Source organism: Vanacampus margaritifer, chromosome 2 (assembly GCF_051991255.1).
Source record: "Vanacampus margaritifer isolate UIUO_Vmar chromosome 2, RoL_Vmar_1.0, whole genome shotgun sequence".
Classification (NCBI taxonomy): Eukaryota; Metazoa; Chordata; class Actinopteri; order Syngnathiformes; family Syngnathidae; genus Vanacampus; species Vanacampus margaritifer.
Window position 1 is genome coordinate 24,561,193 of NC_135433.1, and position 22,513 is coordinate 24,583,705.

Consider the following 22,513-nt stretch of genomic DNA (forward strand, 5'->3'; position numbering starts at 1 on the left):
GTCGCAGTCACATACACCACCAAGCCTCTTGTCGTCTTCATGTCTTGATTATGTTCCCACACCCCTTCGTTCCTCACCTAGTCTCGCTTTTTCCAGTCACGTTCTCTCAGCCTCTGAGCCGCTGCCGCCCTCGGCTTCATCGCCCGAGCAGCTGCCGCGCCAAGTCTTGTATCCTTGTTCTGGCGGCACATGCCCTGCGGCCGCCCTCTGCTCCTGGTCCGGCTGCGCACGCAGGCTCACGCCCTGCGACCGCTTTCTGCTCCTGGTCCGGCTGTGCACTACCTGCTGCTGTCTCCTGGTCTTCGTCTAGCTGCACACTACCTGCTGCCGTCTTCTGGCTCTCGTCCGGTATGGCGCTCGGGACGCTATCCTGACCGGCCCGGCCGGGCACCTCACATCTGGCGACTGGGACGCCCTCCTGACCAGCCCACCGGGCACCTTTCGTCTGGCGTCGGGGACACTTTCCGAATTGGCTCTGCCGGGCGCATCTCGTCTGGCGTCAGGGACGCCCTCCTGACTGACCCTAATGGGCATCTTTCGCTTGGCGTCCGGGACGCTCTCGTGACTGGCCCTATGGGGCACTCTCTTATTTGGCATTCTGACGCCCCTTATGCTGACTCTGATGGGTGGAATGCATTCTGGCCTTTGTGCCCCTTTTTTGTAATTTTTGGACTGTTTTGTTCTCTGTTTTTTGTGACATCTGGAGGTGAGTCCTAAGTCCTAGCTGGGTCTTGTTTAGTTTCATTTCCTTCGGTCATATTTTGGGTTTTGTTTGAGTTTATTTTACCTTAATTTCAGTCATGATCTGTGTTTTGTTATGTTGTCTTTGTGTGCCTCCCTAGTATAGCCAAGCATTGTCATGTCCACCTGTGTTTGCCTGCCCTTCCTCATATGCCAACCAACCAGCACTCTCTGCCACTTGTGTCCTGCCCAGGTGTGTCTCGTTGTGTCAATTACTGTGTGTGTATTCAGGCCCCGTCCACACGAAAGCCAGTTTCAATGTATCCACACAAGTTCCTTACAGTTTAGGCCGTTCGTCCACACGATGGCGCGGTTTTGGAGCTTGAAACCGATCACTTTTGGAACCGGGCTCCAGCGTGGAAAGATTTCAAAACGCGCCCCGTACGCCTCCGTCTGCACACCCTATACAGGATAGTCCTCCAGTGATGATGTAATGGTCGCAGCTCGATGACGATGCATTGTTGCAGATTGATGACGTATGCGCCAATTCTCGCGTGACTGCGTGCAAACTATCAGTCTGTCAACAACAATGGCGGATAGCTGCGTCATAGTCGTTTTGCGCAGCCTCCTTAGCTTGCTTATGCTTTTGCAGCAAAATATTTTGCTTCTTTATTCCTACATTGAACAAGCTGTATTGTACTTGAATCAACCCGCCGTTGTCACTTTTCCTGTGTTCGTCTTTTTCATGTTGTTTCGATGCATGTGTTTGTCTTTTTCGCTGATTATTCCTCTAAGTTTTCCGTTAACTCCCCGTGGCTGCGCTACAAGGCCACTCCAGACTTGGCATGTACATTACAGCCGTTAAATGTCCTCAGCGTCTTCTTTTGGACACACACAAGTCTTGAAATGCTTCTGTGTGTACGAGATTTTTTGAGGAACGAAACCGGCTTTGCTTCCGTCTGGATGGGGCCTTAGTCTCTTGTCTCCGCTTTGTCTTTGTCGATTCATTATGGTTTCCTCCCATCATGCTGCTGCATTTTTGCCCTCTAGTTCCCCCACTTTTTGCCTAGCTTGTTTTTTTGGATGGTGTTGTTTTGTTTGTCTGACAGATCCTTGTTTACCTCCTTTTTTTAAATTAAATACTTTTTTTAACTGCACCTCTGTCTCCTCGCCCTGTTTCCCTGCACCTGGGTCCTCTTTGCACCACATTGTAAAAATATCTGCAAAATTACAAAATATTTATTGTGAAAATAGGCAAGCAATTTTCAAGCAATTGCCTTATACTTACACAGGCAAAAGGCAGATAGGATCCCCAACGAAGCTGCAGTAAGAGTGGTTGTTGCCACATAGAGGGCATGTGCCTAAAAGTATAGTTGGATGTTCTCTGTTAGGGCTGGGGGAAAAAGTCAACCAAGTCAGATACGTCGACATTAAAAATAGGTCAATTAAAAATGTCTGCCTCAAGCCCCCCCGGAACCATGTCTGCACCGCCATCCATGTTTCTCCAAGGACCTATTTACAACCGCACACAGTGAACAGGAAGTTATTGAGGCAGGCAGCTCCACTCGTTTACTCATGACCCCTGTCCCAATACACGTACTTCCACCCTTGTGCAACTGTGTCGGGCGTCCCAGTTCTCCGAAGTGCACTGTCACCTCGCTACGCCGCACCCCCTTTGCGCCCTTGTTCTACACTTCGGCTGAGCCCGCATCGATGAGGGCTCAGAAGAAGTGTATTACCTACAATTCATTGCAGAGTTGACCAAAATAGCGGAAAAATGGTGGCGTTCGGTGGTAATTCCTGCGCCTGTGCCGAAAAAAAGTATTTTCAAGTATAAGTCTCAAAGCGTTATTTGTTTTATCGTTTGTATATGTTTAATTTTAATCAAAGTTTAACGTTACCTACATATTTTGCCATAGTGCAGTTGCTGTACTTAGCGACCTTGTGCGCGTGCACCGCAGGTTGTGCAAGCCAACAGGAGCCGCAAATAAATGCTTTGCAAATCCAGGCATGGAGCCATAGCTGCCGTCGACTGGGCTTTTTACTTAGGTAGTACTTTACTGCAGTTTTTATATCATTTTAAGCAGCAAAATTGCCAAAACAACAAACGCTGCCGCAATATTTAATGATGGAATCTTACACAAGGCACGGCGCAAGTCGATGACATCACGCGCACTGTCCCAATTCTACAATTTTCTCACGCTTGGAACCTGTGCTTTTGAACACACACCTCTATTAAGTGAACACTTCATTGAAGAGCGTAGTGTGTAGTGTGGGTATTGAGACTTGGCCATGGACTACTTTGGGCTATATGCCACATACTTCCGGCAAAACTGACGTGTACGCTTAGGTAAGTTCTGGTCGTATTTCCTCCCATTAAAATTGGTGTGTTTTCCACTCGATCCCTGCGCGATTTATCTCCCTTTTCTTCTAAGTATGTAAGTCGTATCATTCAAGCGAAGTCCTCCTCGTCATCTCCCAAGAATGGCAAAATGATTTAAAACTGCACATCTGTAGTTATATTCACAATTATGAAGGTAATGTTAGAGGATAAGCTTTTTCCTGCGCATGCTCATTTAATTTCGGGCAGTGAGAATGTTGGTTATCTGATTACAGGCTGGAGATCGATGAACAGTTCCTTCAAAGCTTTTATACTGAATATTCCGGGCACAAGTGAGTTACAGACAATGGCTGTAGCATCTCACAAGTGCGAAGTTACAGAGAACTTACAACATTCTTATACTATCTTGAAGGGCGGTACCATAAAGTTTCCAGTAAACAGTTCGGAAGTTAACCGGACGTGCACGATAACTTTCAAGGACAGTATCCTGACACAGAACAAAGATCATTTGAGGAATAGAGGAAGTTATGCAGTCATGACTACACCTGGCAGAGATAGCGATATCACTCAAGGCGAGGATATATCCGGAGAACAAAGCTCTACTGAGGAAATTATGACTAAATCTGGGCAGAAGACACACTTCAATCCCCCTTTCGGACTCGAAAGAGTCCGACACATGAAATGAAAAAAAAAAAAAGTACTATCGGCGCAGACGGCTAGCGCAACATTAAGCAAGGGTTGTGTGGAAAGATTGGACATTATCATCTTATCAGTAGAATAAGAAGCAAAAGCACGCAACAATGAAACATCCCTTTAGCAGTGAGAGAAGGTTGTTTAGCAGTATGTGGCATTAAAGAACAATTTGATTCATTAAAATATTTTGCAGTGGAGTAAGCATATGTGTACCACATGTTGATTGTTAAGGGATGTCCCCTGTCCATGGGATGCCAGATGTCCGCCGGGGCAGGATCATGAAGGAATTGACGAAAGCGTTGTGTTGGTGAGCTGGACGACCAGGAGAGACACACCAAAACCAGGAGAGAGGCTGTTGCAAGTCTAAGCGGGAATGCCATGGTGGGACGGGACGAGGGTCTTGCGCCCGTTCTGCAGTGATGAGTTGAACCAAAGCGAAGTCGGCTTCTTCAGGACCTTAGGGTTAGACTACCTGGTCCCAGGATGAGTCACTGGGATTATTCTGCCCGTATACCGTGAACTCAACCTTTAATAGAACGATGTCAGTGGGAGCCGGTTTGCTTCTCGGTTGTTGTTGGGTGACTGCCTGGTGCAGGGACAATGGCGCCAGCCGGTGTCCTTGCCGGTCTGGTGGAGGAGATTTGATACCACGTATCACCTTTTCCGTGCAGGCAAACTGCAGAAGATGTCCTCTCTGTCACCTTGTGGGGTCCTGTCCACCTGGGCTCAGACCATTTTCATTTAATCACTTTCAACCATACATATTCACAATCAGTTATTTCTGAAGGAGCATCTGGTTGTTTTTCTGTTAGCTGGGAGAAAGTAAATGTTAGTTGTTTGAGTTCTGGAGGCCCTGGAACGTGTGCCTCTTCCAATGGAGCTGTTGGAGCCGTAAATGGTCTGTTGGTATGACTTTTGATAGATTACATGGATTTTGTAATCTATTGCGTGTTCAAATAAATCATAAATGAGATCGATGAAGAAGTTCCTTGCAAGTTTTTATTTTAAAAGACACAGGGACAGCTCACTCGAAAAGTGGTGAAAAGCTCCCAGTGTGTGTTGGATTTTGAATCTTTAGCATCTTTATACAAAAAGGTCTTACATTGAGACCTGCCCCGCCCTCCTTTGAATCCTTAGCAGAGTTGTGACATAAAACAGGTACAGTTCATATCTTTAGTTACTTCTCGACCAGAGTCTTTGATATAGACAGACTCTTGCCCTCTGAACCCTATTAGATTTTACGACAGGACGACCTGATGAACAGAAACACTGATAGTATTTTTAACATCCTCTTCAAGCGTCAACAGAAACTTTTTAGCCCACTCCTTTGTTACGGAAGATAGAGAACAGAGTTCAAACAGAGATCAAAGAAATCATTATCACATCCTCAATACATCTGGTGATTGAGTTAACATAGTAATATCTATTTCTACACATGTATAACTAAATTCAAAACAGTTAAGATATAAATTGAAACAGTTAAATGTCAACACATTCAAACGGGGTCCAACCCTTAGTTGAGTTCAGTGACATTCGCACATTCATTTTTGCAACAGGAAGAGCTTATAGCCAATTCAAATTTGATGAGGCCAGTGCTTTAGTCAATTTTTCTTTAAATTTCTATTCATTCGCTCAACCTGTCCTTGGGATTGGGGATGATACACTGAACCAAATGTGTGTTTTAGCCCCAATGCCTTTTCTACTGCTTGTAGATGTTTGTTTTTGAAATGGGTTCCATTGTCTGATAAAAAATTTCTAGGGAACCCATGTGATGGTATGTAATGATTAATCAAATGTTTTACCACGATATTTGCTGTTTCTGTTTTACAGGGATATGCCTCTGGCCATCCTGAAAAGGAATCCACTATTACCAGCAAATATCTGTATCCTGACACTGGTTTTATCATGTCAGTGAAATCCATCGAAACCACCTGACCAGGAGCAGTCACGTCCGGATCATGAGTGCCCTGGGGAGGTTTAGATGTAGGCATACTGTTATACCTGCTGCAAACACCGCAATCCTGCAGTCCTGCTTTTAACAATTTGTCTCATGAAAGGATGCCACCAGGAGTGGAGTCGTCTCAGTGTTTCTTCCACAACTACATGGCATGTTCCATGGGCTTCAGAAATAGATTTTTCAATTGTTTCTGAGATGGAATGCATTTACCTTCTTTTCGCCAAATACCTGCTTCATCTTTTTGTCCCCCCCCCCTTTAGACATCCACACACTCTTTTCTTCTGGACTTGCTTTTTCCTGCCATAACTTAACTGTTTCTACTATCACCTCCTGTGGATTGTCACATTCAGACTCACTTACAGTTAGTTGGAGTGTAGGTCGGTACCCCGCAACCTTTTTTGCTGCTCGATCTGCTGATTCGTTTCCTGCTGATACAAAATCATTAGTTCGAGAGTGACCTTTACATTTTATTACTGCCACCGCTGTTGGGAGCATTAAAGCATCTCGCAATTTAAGAATATCATCCTGATGTTTAATGTGTGTACCGGTTACAGTTTAAAAATCGTTTCGCTACCATTCTATTAATGCAACATGAACTGTCATGTGTGCATACGCCGAATCTGTGTAAATATTTACTGACTGGTTTTCTGCCAATCTGAGAGCTGCTGTCAATGCCAAAATTTCAGCTCTTTGTGCTGACTGAGAGCCTGAAATTCTTTCTGCTGACTGAGAGCCTGAAATTCTTTCTGCTTGGACTTCTTCAAAACCTGTTTCTGTGGGTTGGGTTCCTGCCAATCCAGATTGTAGGCCACAGTTGCCTTTGAAGCAACATCCATCTGTGAAAAGGATCAAGTCCGGGTTGTCAATAGGTGTCTCATAGAGTTCAGTGCGGAGTGAGTTTTCTTCCGTACTTCTTTGTATGCAACAATGCGGTTCTCCTTCGAGCAGACCCTCAGCCATGTTTACTCCTTCATGAGTAAAGAGAATATGTGGTTGTATTAAAATAGCTTAAATTTTTCTCTGTCTTCCTCCGGTCATGGTGAAAGCTTGACTTGTGACGTACTGGACTGTACTGTGTGATGTTCGCACAGTCAGCGGGTGATGGAGTACAATGTGAGATGTTTTCTGAATCACTCTGGCGAGAGCAGATGAGAAAGAAGCGCAAATTGGGTGTCTTTGCTCGTATTTTTCCAATGGAGTTGATGCATACAGACAAACTTGTCGACTTCCTCCTTCCCCCTTCTGATAAAGGGCAGCAGAAACACTGCTGACCTTTTCAGACACGTCAAGATAGAACATGCGACTGTAATCAGGAATCGCAAGAGCTGCAGCAGTAGAAAGATGCTGTTTCAAGGAGATGAAGGAAGTGTCTGCTTCCGTGGTCCAACAAAGAGTGTTAGAAAGGTTTCGCATACCCTGTTCATTGACCATCTGTCGGAGTGGGTGAGTGAGTTGAACAAAGTTTGGAACATGATGTCTGGAGTAGTTGTAAAGACCAAGAAAAGCCAGCATGGTTTTGACATTTGTTGGTTTTGGGTGATGGAGGATATCGTCTTTGTGAGAGGGCGACATTCCTGTTCCGTGGCGTGAAATTAGACGTCCTAGACAATCTGGAGTTTAGACTGGGAACACTTCAGTCCAACAGAGGCCAAATGAGAAAGCAAAGACCTGGTGGCTTCAAGACAAGAAGTTTCAGATGGAGCTGCCAGCAAGAGGTCATCCACATACTGCACCAGGAGAACACCAGGGGGAAGTTCAAGTGGAGACAGCAACTGGCGAAGACAGTCGTTGAAGAGTCCAGGTGAAAGGACAAAGCCTTGAGGCAGGCGATTGTAGGAGTAGCAAACACCAGTCCGAGTGAAAGCAAAACATTGCTTCATTGAAGGATGGAGTGGAATGCAAAATAAAGCATTAGCCAGGTCAATGCAAGTGAACTGAGTGTGGGTTGATTTGGGACAATGCCGAGTGAGGGTTCGGGACAGACAAAGTAGGAGTTAAGACGGCCGCATTAATCGCTCGCAGGTCATGGACCATGCGAAACTTTCCAGTATCTTTCTTCTCAACGGGTAAAATAGGCGTGTTATAATCAGAGCCGGGAATTTCACACAACACTCCTGCTTTGAGCAAACCGTCAATTGTTTCCGAAATGCCAATCATCCCAGCCTCTTTTACAGAGTATTACGTACTGTTTACCAGAGGTGGGGGCATCAATGAATTTTGAGCGTCAATCCGTCATTGCCTCAGCAAAATGGGGCATCCGCCATTGACGGACCGACAGACCTTCCGTCAATATTAACGGAAAAGTAGTCTGCTTGCGAGATGGGAGGCGTAAGATGGCTGCCCTATGGCTTCAACGGCTTGTACGGGCTGTAAAGATGGCAAGGAGGCTCTCTTGTCTTTCTAGCACCTCCCTTTATTTCCTGACACAAACTTAACACACGCGCATATATAAACTTTCTCGCGAGACTCCACGAGGTATTGACATTGAATTACCATGCAGCTATAATGTATGCACAAACACAAATCTAGCATCATTATAGGACATCTCCCCCTCTTTTGTGTTATTTTCAATAACGTAAAATAAATCTTGTGCTGGACAGCAGACACTGTTTACCACTTACAAAATACAACATAGTTTCTTCTGCTATAGAAATAAGAGTAAACTTAAACTTGCATCAACATAAATTTCTTCTGCATATGAATAATGTCAACAACAGTTTCAAAACTTCCACACAAAATTTCCCAACATATTCTCTTTATGGTCATTTTTCACACTCAAGTTACCTTTCTCCTTTTTTCTTATTTATTTTTATTTGTATTTTTATTCAGGATCCTCCTGCTGTAAGATCTTCTTTGCCGTCTGCACGGCCCTTTCTGCATGCCCGTTGCCCTGTGGATGATGAGGACTGGACGTGTAATGTTGGAAGTCGAGTTGCTTTGCAAACTCCTGAAATTCAGCACTTGCAAACTGGGGACCATTATCCCTAAATTCTTCATTTGGAATACCAAATCTAGCGAAAACTGACCTGAGCTTTTTGATCATTTGCGTGCTTGTTGTAGATGGCAGGTGCAGTATTTCAATGAATCCCGAGTAGTAGTCGGAGATGACAAGGTAGTGGTGTTGTTTAAATTCACAGAGGTCCATAGCTACTCTCTTCCAGGGTCGCTCCGGAGGCGGTGTGGATAGAGTGGCTCCTTCTGTTGAGTTCTTCTCATTTCGTAGCACACTTGACATGATGTCACAAGCTTGCTTATTTCTGACGAAAGTCCAGGCCACCACACCGATGAACCTGCTCTCTGCCTACATTTGATAAGGCCTTGATGCCCTTCGTGAATTTTCTGAAGTACTTCATCTCTCATCAATCTTGGCACAACAATCCTACATCCTCTCAGAACTAGGCCATTGCACAGTGACAACTCAGATTTGACCTGAACATATGTTTTAGCATCTACTGGCACTTCACTGATGTGCTCAGGCCATCCTTTCTCTTATGAGCGATGTCACACATAGCAGTTCGGTATCAGCGGCTGTTGCTACCCTGATTTCATCCAACTTGCTTGTAGACGCCGGGATCCCTTCCACCACACTAGCCACATAGCTGGCCACATCCCTGTGCATTTCATTTGCTGTGCTAATGTTCGGCATTAGACTGCGCGACAGCGTGTCCGCAACAATCAGGGTTTTCCCAGGAGTATATTCGGCGATAGGGTTGAATCTCATGAGCCTCATGAGAAGACGCTGGCAACGTAAGGGTACATTGTCCATGCTCCGGTTATTAATGAGAGGCAGCTTGTGATCAGTTATCAACTTAAACTGTTCTAGCTCCTTAAGGTACCTTAAGGTCAAACTTCTCGCATGCCCAGACTCCCGCTAACGCTTCCTTTTCTATCTGCGCGTAGCGAGATTCTGCATCACTGAGCCTGCGGGAGCAACATGCTACCGGTTTCCAGTGACCTCCTTGGAGTTGGAGTAGCACACCACCCAGTCCATAACTACTTGCGTCAGCCGACACAGCAGTTGGCTTGCTCACGTCGTAGTAGGCAAGCACCGGTGCGGTTGTTAGCATGTCTTTAATGTTGTCGAAAGCTGTTTGTTGAGCATGACTCCATGTCCATGCAGCATTGTTCTTTAGGAGCTTGTGCATTGGCTGGGCCACCATCGAGGTTTGGAATGTATCTTCCCTGGTAATTCACAATTCCAAATATCCTCTTCAGCTCTTTCATATCAGCTGGTGGTGACAGCTGCTGAATAGCCTCCACCTTCTCAGGATCGGGCCGGATGCCGGACCCATTAATGAGGTGTGAAAGATATTATAACATTTTTAATACCTAATTTCATATATCAACTATTGTTACACATTATGAACATTTTAATTCTTCACATTAACCTTGTCGAAATGTTTTGTGTCCTGAGCAGAGCAGATGATGTCGACCTCGTATGGTCTGGCCTTAAGCTGGGTCATATTATTTAGTCTAAAAAAGTTCCTTCTCAGCGCTTTGTGCGAAAACACATTTCGGTCTTGAAAACAAAATTTGCTTTGAAATAACACACACACACTATTTACTTTCTCCATCAGTCACGGCCACTGTAAATTTGGTTCAACTTGTTTGTGAGATTTTGCTATGGGAGAATCCTTCAACTATATAACACATTCTGTCTCAAAAACATCCACCTGACCTTGTTTACGCCATCTGCTCACGGAAAAGTACCAGAGAGTATGTTTAGTCTATAAATGAAAAGGAGGAGGTCTTTTTAACTATAAGAAGCTATTGTACACGTAGAAGAGCACATTTGACGCTCTGAAATTCCACGTTCTTTAAGTGATGAAATCAGAAGCTGTTGTATGTCCAGAGACTCTCTGTTTTTTATTAAAACACTTTTGCAAAAGGTGTATTTTTCTTACATTAAACCTATCTTCATTTTTGGAACACGCAAAGAGGACAAAATTATTTTATTCTTCTTCAGGTGCCCAAGCAATCTTAGCTGGCTCTGTTTAATTGAACACTTCTCTTTGTTTAGCTTTAAGCCAGCAGACTCAATGCGTTGCATTACCTTTTCCAAGCGGTCATCATGCTCCCTCCTCTTTGGCCCCGTACACCAGGATGTCATCCATGAAGACCTCAACACCTTCCAGGCCCTGAAGAGTCTCCATCCTTCCTCTGAAAGATCTCTGGTGCACTTGTGATTCCAAACGGGAGTCGTTTGAAATTGAAGCGGCCAAAGGGTGTAATGAATGTAGCGAGCTTCCAGCAGCCTGGCTGAATCCCGAGAGGAAAAGACTGTAGCTTAGCTTAGCAATGATCTTTTCTGCTGTGGGAAAAATGTACCGTTCTCTTTTAACAGCTTCATTCAGCCTTTTGAGGTCGACGCAGATGCGGGCTCTGCCTGTACTTTTCTTCAGGACTGGCACCATAGGTGCACACCAGTCAGTGGGCTGGGTAACCCTCTCTATTATGCCATTTTGCTCCATCTTCTGTAGCTCATCTTTCACTCTTTGCATCATGGGGAGAGGAACGTGTCATGCTGTGTGTACAGCATATGGCTGAGCATTGTCTTTTAGTTGTATTTTCACTGGTTCAGTCTTTAAGGTCCCGTGCTCACCATATGCTTGTATGTGGCCTTGGTTGGTCACCATCTCATCCACTCTCTTCACCAAGTTCATCTGCACAGACATTGGTTGGCTGAGGAGGTTATTCACCGCGCGTCCATGGATAACATAGACTGCGATTGGATAAGTTTTGCCTTTGTAGCTTACTGTGCTTTTAATCTGCCCTAAGCACTGCAGTTTGCCTCCCGGGCTGTCGAGTGGAATATCAGCAGGCTGTAGTTGTGTTTTTAGTTTGAGCGAGTGATAAGTCTGTTCACGTCTGCCCCCGTGTCAATTTTAAACTCTACTGGTGTACAACCCAGTAACAACTTGACGGCCCATTGCTCTGAAGACCCATCTGCTTTTGTCACTGCCATAAGGAAATATGGCTGCTGTTGTTGCTCTTGTCGTTGCTCAGCCTGCTGTGTGGCCTCACTCACTCTTTCTTATTCCTACACACTCGACTCCAATGTCCGACTTTGTGTCACGAGTTGTACATGGATTTCTTAGTGCGGCAATTTTCGTTTTTGTCATGCACTGCTTTCCCGCATTTTCCATATTGTCCATTATATCCATCTCTTTGCTTACCGTGGCCTTTGGTGCGCTTGTGGTATTTGTTTGTGACTTCACGTACCATCCCCGCTGTTTCTCAATGCATGCTGATTTGAGACGCCACCTCCTTACTCTGTCTGACTGTCTCAATGGACAGCGCCAGCGTCAGGTCGTCAGCTGCAGCTGACGTGAAACTTCTTTGTCCAATATTCCCACGATGATCCTGTTGCGGATATTTTCCTCTCGGGTTGCGCCAAAGTCACAATGTTGCAACAGTTCGTACAAGGCTTGGATGAATGTATTCGCCTTCTCACCGTTGCGCCCGCTGGTGAAAACATGCGCGTTCATGTATCACGTTCCTTCGCGGCACAAAATATTCATCGAACTTGCCGAGCACACGTTCAAAGTAATTTCTGTGTCCCTCCTCGTTGAAAGCAAACGACCTGTAGATGTTTTCGGACTCGCTACCCATTGCGTATATAAGGCTGCTAACTTGCACCGCGCCATCTTCTCTGTCGAGTTTCGTAGCGGTCCTAAATCTCACAAAACGCCTTCAATCTGGCCACTCACCAGGCTTATCGATGGGGAAGCTCGTCGGTGGAGTAAACTTTGCCATTGATTCGAATTTACTTCTAACACCATGTAAAGATGTCAAGGAGGCTCTCTTGTCTTTCTAGCACCTCCCTTTATTTTCTGACACAAACTTAACACACGCGCATATATAAACTCTCTCGCAAGACTCCGCGAGGTATTGACATTGAATTACCATGCAGCTACAGTATAATGTATGCACAAATCTAGCATCATTATATGACATGCCGTGCATGGGCAATCGGCTATTCAGTAATGGAGTAGATGCCACGGACTTCCAATTTCCATAAGTCACACACCTACGCTGTTTCTGGTTACTGTTGCGACATATAGGCCGTGTCCCAATACAAACACTTCCACCCTTGTGCCCCTCAATTGTGCGTTCTCGATGATGGGTGCGAGTTTGTAGTGTGGGTGTCTCAGTTCTCTGAAATGCTTCGGAGAAGTGAAACATAGACACTACACACTCGCACCCATCGACGGAAATGCGCAATTGAGAGGCACAAGGGTGCAAGTGCAAGTATTGGGACCCGGCCTATATATCACAAACAGTAACCGGAAACAGCATAGGTGTGTGACATACGGAAGTCGGAAGTCCCACGTGGCTTAAACAACATATAAACAGACAGAGGCGACTTATTATTAGGCAAACCTAGGCAGTTTCCACTAATGGATCAGTCCATCTTACTGCACATGTGCATGCGCAAAAAAAGAGCGGAAAAGCGCGAAGTGACGGCAGTGAGCGAAACTGAGAAGATAGGAGAACGTAAAAAAATAAACAAAGTTATCCCAGGAGGAAAGCAAAAAGTTTATTGCCAAGTTACCAAAAATTACAAATATTTTCACTGCATCTATGGCGATTTACAGCCTGCAGCAGCAACAACAAGATCGACACCTGATGGGGACACAAAAGTAGTGAGTAACTGTTCAGATGGTGACATTTCCCCTGTATTGATAAGTATTTCTTCATCTCATTGAACTTGGGAGGGCCCGTTATCGTTGCAGCTTACCACCCGCATGGCACTTGCTATTTTTAGAACAAGCTGTGATATGTACATCACTACCCTGGTTACGTGACATATTTAAGCTCATTTGAAATGAATTCATGTGCTGTTGGACATATATATTTGTAGCATCACTTGTTTCTCCTGTGAGTTGCAGCCAGCCTGTTTTTAGGCTTGTCATGATGCATTTTCCAAACTGGCCCAGAGTGATTTAATTATTATTCTTCTTTTTTTTTAAGTTTCGTCACCCTGCAAAGGGATATTATTTCACTTTAAGCATTAAATCATCATTTGGGGGTTATATGGTTTTTGCTGAGCAGTAAGGGTTTGAAATACGTAATCAGCAACCAGGGTTAATATAGTTTGGGAATTTTTCACTTAAGTTATTTTTTCTTTCGTTTTGAGTTTTGTTTTTTAAATTTAGTTAGTTTTAATTAGTTTTCAGGGTGGTTCTGTTTTTATTAGTTTTAGTTATTTCATAAATGCTTAGTTTTAGTTACTTTCAGTATTATTATTTTTTTTGTGTGTGTGCGTGTATTACTTGTGCGCAATATTTAAAAATCTGAAGGTGGTTTTCTATTGGCTGCTGCTAGATGACGTCACTTTTGTGTGGCACACTTTCAAATGTCCTTATTCCGGATAATATCAAAAATAAATCATCCCCAAAGGCTCATGCATTAAATTGATTACCAAAGACTAAAACGAAGTACATTTTTGCTATAATTAAAGTTAGTTTTGTAAACATAAAATGTAGTTTCAGTTAATTTTTTTTAAATTTTAAACAATATCTCAATTAATACAAAAACCAAGAGGAAAGTGTTTTCTTTAAGTAACACCCATTTATAATCAACTGTCTGCTTGACACCTGTGTAATGAATAATGAGACTCACGTGTAGATGCTTGTAGACTAAAATTTAAATCTAAAAAGACGTTCTGTGGGGTGTACACATTTTTGCAAAACCCTTATTTGTGTAGAACTGAAAATGTTGTTCTGTAATTCATATTATTAACCTTACTTTTATGCTATAAGGCAAACAGATGTTATATAAATTTAGTCTTGTCATCATTTTGGAAATTGTTTTAGTGGTCATTGACATATTGTTCAAAGTGTTATTTATCAAAGGGGATGTACTCATTTATGCTGAGCGCTGTGCAATAGTGGAGTAGAGAGTGCAGTATTTGCCTCAGAGATACAACGGAGCAGACAAAATTCTCAAATTTCTACATTAACACTTGAGTATACCACTGAATAAGACACCTTATACTGTGTTGTGCATGTTTGTTTCAGAATGAGACGGGGATGTGCTGTGAGAGTTCCAAAATTATGTCATGCAATTTTAAGAAAAAGTACTATATTGGGATTTATAGGTCTGCCTTTAAAATGATCTGTATTTTTTTGGGAGGGAGTTTTTATGTTCTAGTGGTATTGGTATCTGGTATTAGTATCTGTGACTACTCAACAGTTGAGTATCGGTATCTGTCTAAAAAAAAAAAGCGGTATTAAACATCCCCATTTGAAATATATGTATCTGTCTTCTCATTTGAAAGGGCCCCATGCTTACCTTTGCCCCCAATTTCGTAAATCTGTCCCTGTATACAGAACAGTGATTGAGCCCCACAGTTATTCAAGACGCTCCGGAACACTAGGTGGCAGTATTACTGCTTGTGCCTGTCTATGACGCACTACCGGAAGAAGAAGACGAAGGAGAAGAAGAAAGGTTCTCGAGGGCGGTAGAGAGCCATTTTGTATCGAGCGTAGTTTGGCGAAAAAGTGCAAGCTTGAGATCATCACGTTCGAAAAGAAAAACATCCTTCTACGAGATTCAACGCCGAGTGAGAAAGCCACGAGTGAGCTCGGTGTGATTAGTTTTTCGGGTTGCTGTTTTTTTTTTTTTTACTAGGAAAGAGAAAAGCACTCGGCGGGCGGCTGCAGTCATGAGTTACGGAAGGCCTCCGCCTGACGTCGACGGCATGACTTCCCTGAAAGTCGACAACCTGACGTACCGCACCACACCGGAGACCCTGCGGCACGTTTTCGAGAAGTACGGCCGCGTCGGGGACGTGTACATCCCGCGAGACCGCTACTCCAAGGACAGCCGTGGCTTCGCCTTCGTCCGTTTCCACGACAAGCGGGACGCGGAGGACGCCATGGACGCCATGGACGGCGCGCTCCTAGACGGACGTGAGCTACGGGTTCAGATGGCCCGCTACGGCAGACCCCCGGATTCGCATTACAGTGGTGGGCGTCGTGGAAGCGGCGGCGGTGGCGGTGGAGGAGGAGGAGGAGGGCCACCCCGGAGGTACGGAAGCTCCGGTCGCCGAAGCAGAAGGTAAGAAAATAAATGAAGCTAGCAGAGGCGCTTTGTTTGGCAAAGCATGGCGACCAATGAACGGTGATCCCACAGAGCAAGAGGAGTGCTTTGGTAATAATTCATTATACTTTGATTTATTAAATGTTTCTAATGGAAGAAAAAAAAAAAACTTCTTTAGTGCTTGTTGTTTTTCGCAATGGTTATTCTGCCGTGACCGACAAGCGTGAGAACTAAAAGTAATAAAAGTGAAGCGCACCCCCCCCCCCCCCTTCCCGAGATACTTAAATCTGTCTGCTTTAGATTATTTGTCCATTTGTATTTTTAAGAAATCAATTAAAGCACAATTACTTAAAAATGCTTCTGAGATGCAGCGAGAAATTATACTTATTTAATTTTACTAATTTTGTAAAATTATTTATTTACTTTGTTTGCAATTTCTTGCAGCCAGTGAAGAGGTGTAAACGAGCTGTTTTGTTTTACGTATTTATTGAAGAAATGAGCAGTTATGGAGTTAAACAAGTTCGATGTAGTGTGTGACAAATCTGCAAACAGAATTACTGGACTTACATTGCCCTTTAACGGCCACCGCTGCTATCGGGAGACAGTTAATCTGGAAGACAGTTGAATCATAACACGACAGTCTACACACCAAGCTAAAATAACCTATTTATGGCCACCATACTGTAATGATGGCAATATAGCTGTTCACAACAGGCCAAGAATTCCAAATTACACCTTAACACGGCACATTACAGACCAAAACTAGTCATCATAATATACGTTTGTGCATTTCTTGCAGGTGTCCACTTAAAATAATGTCCTGTTTTGTGCATAATGTCCTGTTTTGTGCAGTTGAATTGAACTGAATTAAATTGTTGCACTTTAAAAATGAACCGTCCATTAATCGAATGGCACCCCATCCCATGTGTTGTGATATGTATCGACTCATCTTTCATTGGAGAGATGCATACCCCTGAATTTGACCAAAATTGCTTCACCCCTTTGCAACTGTATTAAACAAGACGTTATGTGATTGTGGCTAAAAAAAAATATGTTTTGTGTGTGTGTTTTCCTGCAGCCCTCGACCCAGAAGACGCAGCAGGTCTCGCTCTCGCTCCCGCTCTCGTTCCCGAAGCCGATCCCGTTACAGCCGATCCCGCTCCAGATCCTACTCCAGATCAAAGTCTCGCTCTCCCAGGAACAAAAAGGCCGCTGCCAAGTCTCGCTCAAGGTCCCGTTCCAGGTCTGCCAGCCGCTCCGTCTCCCCTCCGAAAAGAGGGTCCGGGTCCAGATCTAAAAGCCCACCACCCAAGTCACCCGTTGAGAATGGAGGAGAATCTCCCTAGTTGTCAGTGACCCAGGTGTGGAAGTAATTTTGCATAGCTACAATGAATGTGAGACTTAACGATGATGAATGCACCTTTTAATGCAGGGATCATCCGCCTTTTTTTTTAATTATTTTTAAAAAAAAAAATTACTTAGAGCTACTTCTTGGATACTGATAATGCAAAGGGCTATCAGTTTCATACACACTCCTGAAATAACACATTTATTGAATATGAAGTTAACTAATGCTTGCAACTTGCGGGCATAATAATGCTTTAAGAGGGTCTTCCGAACGTCTTCGCAACGTTTTGTAGTCTTGAACAAAACCTGACGAAATAACTACCCTCGCTACATGTGCACAACCCATGCAAGTCTGTGCCGCTGTATTTGGTGGTTTAAAGCCAATTACGCTCATTGTTGTGTAACTTTACTTGAGGAGTCCTAACCTGCTGACTTTTTTTTTTTTTTTACCCTCGTTCTTTCAGGTGAAGAGGATGATGTTCCAGGACAAGAAACCACTTGTTCCAGGAGAAGGTTGTCCTCATGGCTTCTACATTGTCTTTTTTTGCTTCTTCTTTTCATTACAATTTTAAACCTTTTGTTTTCAAATGAGTTAGCTGGTTTTGCAAGGGACATTTTACTGTACTGAGGTTTCTAGCAAGTAAGTGGGTCTACTTCCTGTCCTTGCCGGACTCTGAAGCGCCCGTTCAATGATTCGATGTGATTTCATGTTTAAAACGAAATGTGTTAGTCAGCTGTTATCTTTTTTTCTTTTTAATAATTTGTCTTTGTGCACTAGGCGCAGTTGTGTAGCAGTTGTTGCTAAGATGTTGCTGTGTGTTGCTGGTGTCCTCAGCGCTGCAGTATTCTTCTCTCAGCGGTACGCTCGCGACGCTCCTCTTGTACAATCAACTCTTTTTGTTAAGTTTTTTTTTTTCATGTGACATTCATTAAAGATTTTCTCAACATTGTCTTTTTTATGACGTTTTAGGTTTTTTTACTTGCACCGACTGGAGCTGTGCAACTGCAACCTTCTGGAAGCACCGCAGATTCATGTTGGTCACCTTTTAATAAACTGCTATTAAGCTTAAGAGTTTATTGCCACTTTCGGGCGAAATCTGAGTCGCCATCTTGCTTGAGTTCCCAATCACCGCTTGTTCATGATGGTATACATTGTATCTATCAGGGCTTGACGTTGAGTTCTGTCAACCCACAAAATGTGGGGGGATTTCAGCAGTGGCAGACTGGCGCGTTATACCGCAACTCTTTCAAACCACTTTGGCTGGTTGCAGAATTTTAATTTTCTCAAGACAGCATCTTAAAATATGCTCCTTTTAATTTGATGCTGACATCTCAACTCCCATGATCGCTGCCTGTACGTTTGCTCATTAGTCCATTTGGGAAGTCTTTTGCTGTGGAGAAGAGAAGAGCTATGTAGCGACATCTGAAGTTATTCAGAGAAAACGAATTTGGAAATGTGATGAGATGAAAGAAGAGACAAAGAGCATTTTTCATGAAAAGTTGAGGGCAGGGCAAGACTAGCTCATCAACTATGACCCAGGAAAGAAAGTCATGTGTGGTGGTGGATTCATGTGGTCGGGACAAGCAACTTAAAATTTGAAACAATAGGGTTTATCATGACTGAATGAGTGAGGGTGGGGGTTGACAGACAGGATAGTGTGATGAAGTTGGCTGAATTCTGTTCCCAAAACACATTTTTTGGGTAAGGAAGACCTAAAGACTACAGGCCAATGTGCACATAAGTATTAGGTTATGCAGTTTAATAAATAAACATTGAATTTGTTGATTAAAGGTTGAGTCTGATTTGTTTTTTGCGCATTAAAAATAAATGCTAATGCATTGTTTACGAACTGCAATGAACAAAACTCCAGACCTTACCTTTGAATAATAATACATCAGATTTATATAGTGCTTTTCAGGGCACTCAAATGCATCACAATGGATACTTTATTATGCACTCTCAGATTCACACATTGGCGGTGGTTTAATTTGTGCACAGGGGTCCTTTACATTGAAAAAAAAAAGGTAAATGTCATTCTTAAATGTAGTTTTAATTCTATTCATTATCCAAATACATTTGCTGAGTGGCTAGTAATGCTGCATTCGGTCAGGGTGGGAAGTTAAGACTTTACCGACCAGGAAAAAAAATTCACCTGAACGACCATTGAACTGGGAGGTCCGAATTGAGAGAGGGGGGGAAACACCCCACTCCAGCGCACATACTAAAATCCGTGCTTCAGCTACCGGCTTCAATGTGACGCCAGTGGAGAAACGGACCGTGAATGGAAAAACTATTTACATGATTATGAACCTATTTAGTTAATCAGAATAAGTACCTTCACGTTACACAACGTGATTTATACTGACTGCGTGAACCAGCACAACAAACAATTTATCGGAATCAAGTCAACCGTCTTTGCTAACATTTGCATCGAACGCATTGTGTCGACAATCCGAGTGGGGTTATTACTATTTCCCATGTTCCTCGAATGCAGCACGTCTGATTAGAAAGAAAAGTCAAGCCATGCTAATAATATTAATAATGATAGTATGTGAGAAATTATTTGGTATATGTGCTGTACTATCGTTGAAACAAAAGGGGGGAAATAATGCTTTCGACAACAGGAAGTAGCGTGACGAAAGTCCCCACTGTCAACACGGCCAGGTTAATTTACATCAAGATTTCCATTTTGAATATCTCTCGTACTATATTTGTGTTTCGGGTACCGCGCTATCATTAGCCAACTACACTAAAGTCGCGTAATTTGATAACGTCAGCCTGTGCCTTAAGCGACATCCGAGAGGATTTGCTCCTCTGATTCGTCAGATTCCCCGAGACGTCACAGGTATGATGACGTTTTATGGGCGGGGCTATAAAGGCTTGTTTTTCTTGCTGTTCGCCGTCTCCCGACTCCATTTTGAGAGAACTTGTGTGGCAGCATTGAGCGGAGGAAAAAGGAAAAAAGAAGCTAAGCTAATCCTAGCCAGTCGTCGTCCTTTCTCTAGGCCCGAACGCTACTAGTACGATCCAAACTAACTCAGCCGACGAAGCAACGCTCGCGAACCAAGTTACTATCCGAAAGGAAAGCAAATCTTATCGTATGTCCGCTATCCAGAACCTCCAAACTTTTGGTGAGTGTTTAGGAGCGACTGGGTGGGGGAAGGGCGTGAGATGTTTTTTTTCCTCCTCGCTGCATATGTTCAAATAACGTTGATTAGCTTTCATTTATCTGATGCGATTAGATTTGGGGCGATCTTGGCGTATATAATTAAGATTTATAAGTGGCCCGGAGTGGGTGATGTGATCAAATTGAACGTCGATTAGCATATTAGCTGGCCTGGCTAATGGTCAACTCGGCCGCCATTTGGTCTCCAGGAAGCTAACACCCTGTTAGCTTATTATTCTTGCGGCGTTTTTTCTTTTTAAGAAACTTGATATACATATTTGGCATTTTAAAGGCAATTTCACATTATTTGCAATGTATCGATTTAGAATACCAGTAAAGTTGTCAGGAGGATGAAATAATTCTTAGTGAATTATTTTGACGTTTGCACCTTCTACCCGATGTGTTTCAACATTGTCTGTTAAAAAAAAAACTATATAAATCCTAGCGTTATCTTTACTTAGTTAATCCTGATGCGGCTGTCAAATGTACGAAGCGAGTATAATTTTTAGTGGCTCTTCCAAAGTGAAAGCGTGATATCTACAGTAAACTCTTTTATGCGCAGACACGCAGCTGTTTGACCTTTCGAGTCAGGATTCTTGAGCGAGTTGTAGGATTTCAATGATCCTGTTGTGATGATCTCATTGTTTATATTTATACCCACAGACCCCTTTGCTGATGCAACTAAGGGTGATGACTGCCTCCCAACTGGGAAAGAAGACTACATCCACATAAGAATCCAACAGCGGAACGGGAGGAAGACCCTCACGACTGTCCAGGGCATTGCCGCCGAGTATGACAAGAAGAAGCTAGTCAAGGCCTTCAAAAAGGTCTGCGCCTGCCTGCCACTTGGCACATATTTGTTGTTTTATAATCGACTTTGTCGTTTAGCCACTAGTACAAGGAAATGAAATGCAATGTTGTCAAACTTGATATACCCTGTTTACACAAATACTTGGTGATCATGTGAAAGGCTCGCTTTAGATCCCAAAAAGTAAAACTACTTGGGTCTAGGAGACCTTGAAAAAAAAAATTCCACCGGCGTAGTTCAGAGTACAAAAAGGTTTTTTTGTGTGTGTGTGTTTTTAATAGCAAATATGTAAAGCTTTGGGGAAGTTAGTGGCTGTATGAAATGCAAATGTCACTTTGAGTGTTTCATTGTTTTTTGCTTGCCCCAACAGAAATTTGCTTGCAATGGGACCGTGATCGAGCACCCGGAGTATGGTGAAGTGATCCAACTTCAGGGAGATCAGCGCAAGCACATCTGCCAGTTCCTCATTGAGGTGAGTCGTTGTCCTCCAGTCTCTTTGTTGATAGTTCACAGCTCATCTGGCGTCTTGTCTTTGTAGATCGACTTGGCCAAGGAGGAGCAGCTCAAAGTCCACGGCTTCTAAACGCTACCGGCAGCCCCCCTCACCCGGAAGACCATCGCCCCAGTTCCCCCTCCCATGTGCTGCTGTCGCTCTTCCTTCCTCCCCTCTTGCTAGCCCCTCCCCCCAGCTCCTACTAGCTAAGGTGAACAAGCTGTTCAAACATGGGACTGTGTACCACCACTGCCGCCCTCCGCCACCTGGGAGCAGACTCGCTGCGGTGGCGTAGACTCGCCGAGACGCCACACAACATCCGCGATGAATGGTGATGACGTCTATGTGCGCATTCCTTGAGTTATTCCCCCTACATCCATTTTTAGGTCTCCGTGCCACCACGAGGAGGCACTCTTCATGTAACTTTTTTTGTTTTGTACTTTAAGGTGTTTCAATAAAATGATGCGTCTCCGTATGCTGTTGAGTGGTGATGGATGGGGAGTGAGGTAGTTACATGGAAATTAACATGAAGGATTTCACAATAAGTGGTTTGCAGTCATTTGCCTTCAGGCCAATGTACTCTGCACATGACCTTTGTTCATAACTATGCTTGTTATGCACCAAGACGTCCTTGAAAACAAATCGTAAGCCGTTGAAACCTCTTGTGGCAACACCTGCGTTTCTTTTACGCTGTTTCCTCGAATGCAAAAATTAAAAGCCATTGTGGGGAGGAAGTTGAACAAAATGCCTGAAGTTATTTGAAAGATGTTAATGTGAAAGATTTGTATGTATACATATTTTTATAGAACCATGAAATATCCCATTGAGATTAAAAACTTTTTCAAGTGAGATTAATAAATAGTTACATATTTGCAGGGATAGGACATACCAATATGATTAGTTGATCACATGAAAAACAAGTGCATATTGTGCAATTGGTCTTCAGAACTCAGGCTTTTAAATTGTTTTTTTTTTTGGG

The 22,513-nt window shown here is 43.5% G+C and overlaps 2 protein-coding genes across 4 annotated transcripts; both read left to right on the plus strand.

The window, feature by feature from the left end:
• The first annotated feature begins 15,109 nt into the window (after positions 1-15,109).
• srsf2b (serine and arginine rich splicing factor 2b) lies at positions 15,110-18,857 on the plus strand. 3 transcript variants are annotated; one of them, XR_013291272.1, is made up of 5 exons: positions 15,110-15,737; positions 16,798-17,080; positions 17,531-17,579; positions 17,845-17,925; positions 18,037-18,857. XR_013291272.1 is itself a non-coding variant. In XM_077558854.1 (3 exons), the coding sequence occupies exons 1-2, from the start codon at positions 15,343-15,345 to the stop codon at positions 17,063-17,065; spliced, it is 663 nt and encodes a 220-aa protein (XP_077414980.1). In that variant the 5' UTR covers positions 15,110-15,342; the 3' UTR covers positions 17,066-17,080; positions 17,531-18,016. The 3 variants fall into 3 exon arrangements, 1 of the variants encoding a protein (XP_077414980.1); XR_013291271.1 differs by having other exon boundaries at positions 17,531-17,925; XM_077558854.1 differs by lacking the exon at positions 18,037-18,857 and having other exon boundaries at positions 17,531-18,016.
• A 1,108-nt stretch (positions 18,858-19,965) lies between these two features.
• eif1 (eukaryotic translation initiation factor 1) lies at positions 19,966-22,009 on the plus strand. Its single transcript, XM_077558961.1, has 4 exons — positions 19,966-20,198; positions 20,897-21,060; positions 21,412-21,513; positions 21,580-22,009. The coding sequence occupies exons 1-4, from the start codon at positions 20,168-20,170 to the stop codon at positions 21,622-21,624; spliced, it is 342 nt and encodes a 113-aa protein (XP_077415087.1). The 5' UTR covers positions 19,966-20,167; the 3' UTR covers positions 21,625-22,009.
• Positions 22,010-22,513: the final 504 nt, after the last annotated feature.

Coding starts and splice junctions, on each gene's coding strand:
- srsf2b (XM_077558854.1), top strand. CDS start 15,343: ATGAGTTACGGAAGGCCTCCGCCTGACGTCGACGGCATGACTTCCCTG. Junction 15,738..16,797: donor TCCGGTCGCCGAAGCAGAAG/GTAAGAAAATAA, acceptor GTTTTCCTGCAG/CCCTCGACCCAGAAGACGCA.
- eif1 (XM_077558961.1), top strand. CDS start 20,168: ATGTCCGCTATCCAGAACCTCCAAACTTTTG. Junction 20,199..20,896: donor CCAGAACCTCCAAACTTTTG/GTGAGTGTTTAG, acceptor TTATACCCACAG/ACCCCTTTGCTGATGCAACT. Junction 21,514..21,579: donor TCTGCCAGTTCCTCATTGAG/GTGAGTCGTTGT, acceptor TTGTCTTTGTAG/ATCGACTTGGCCAAGGAGGA.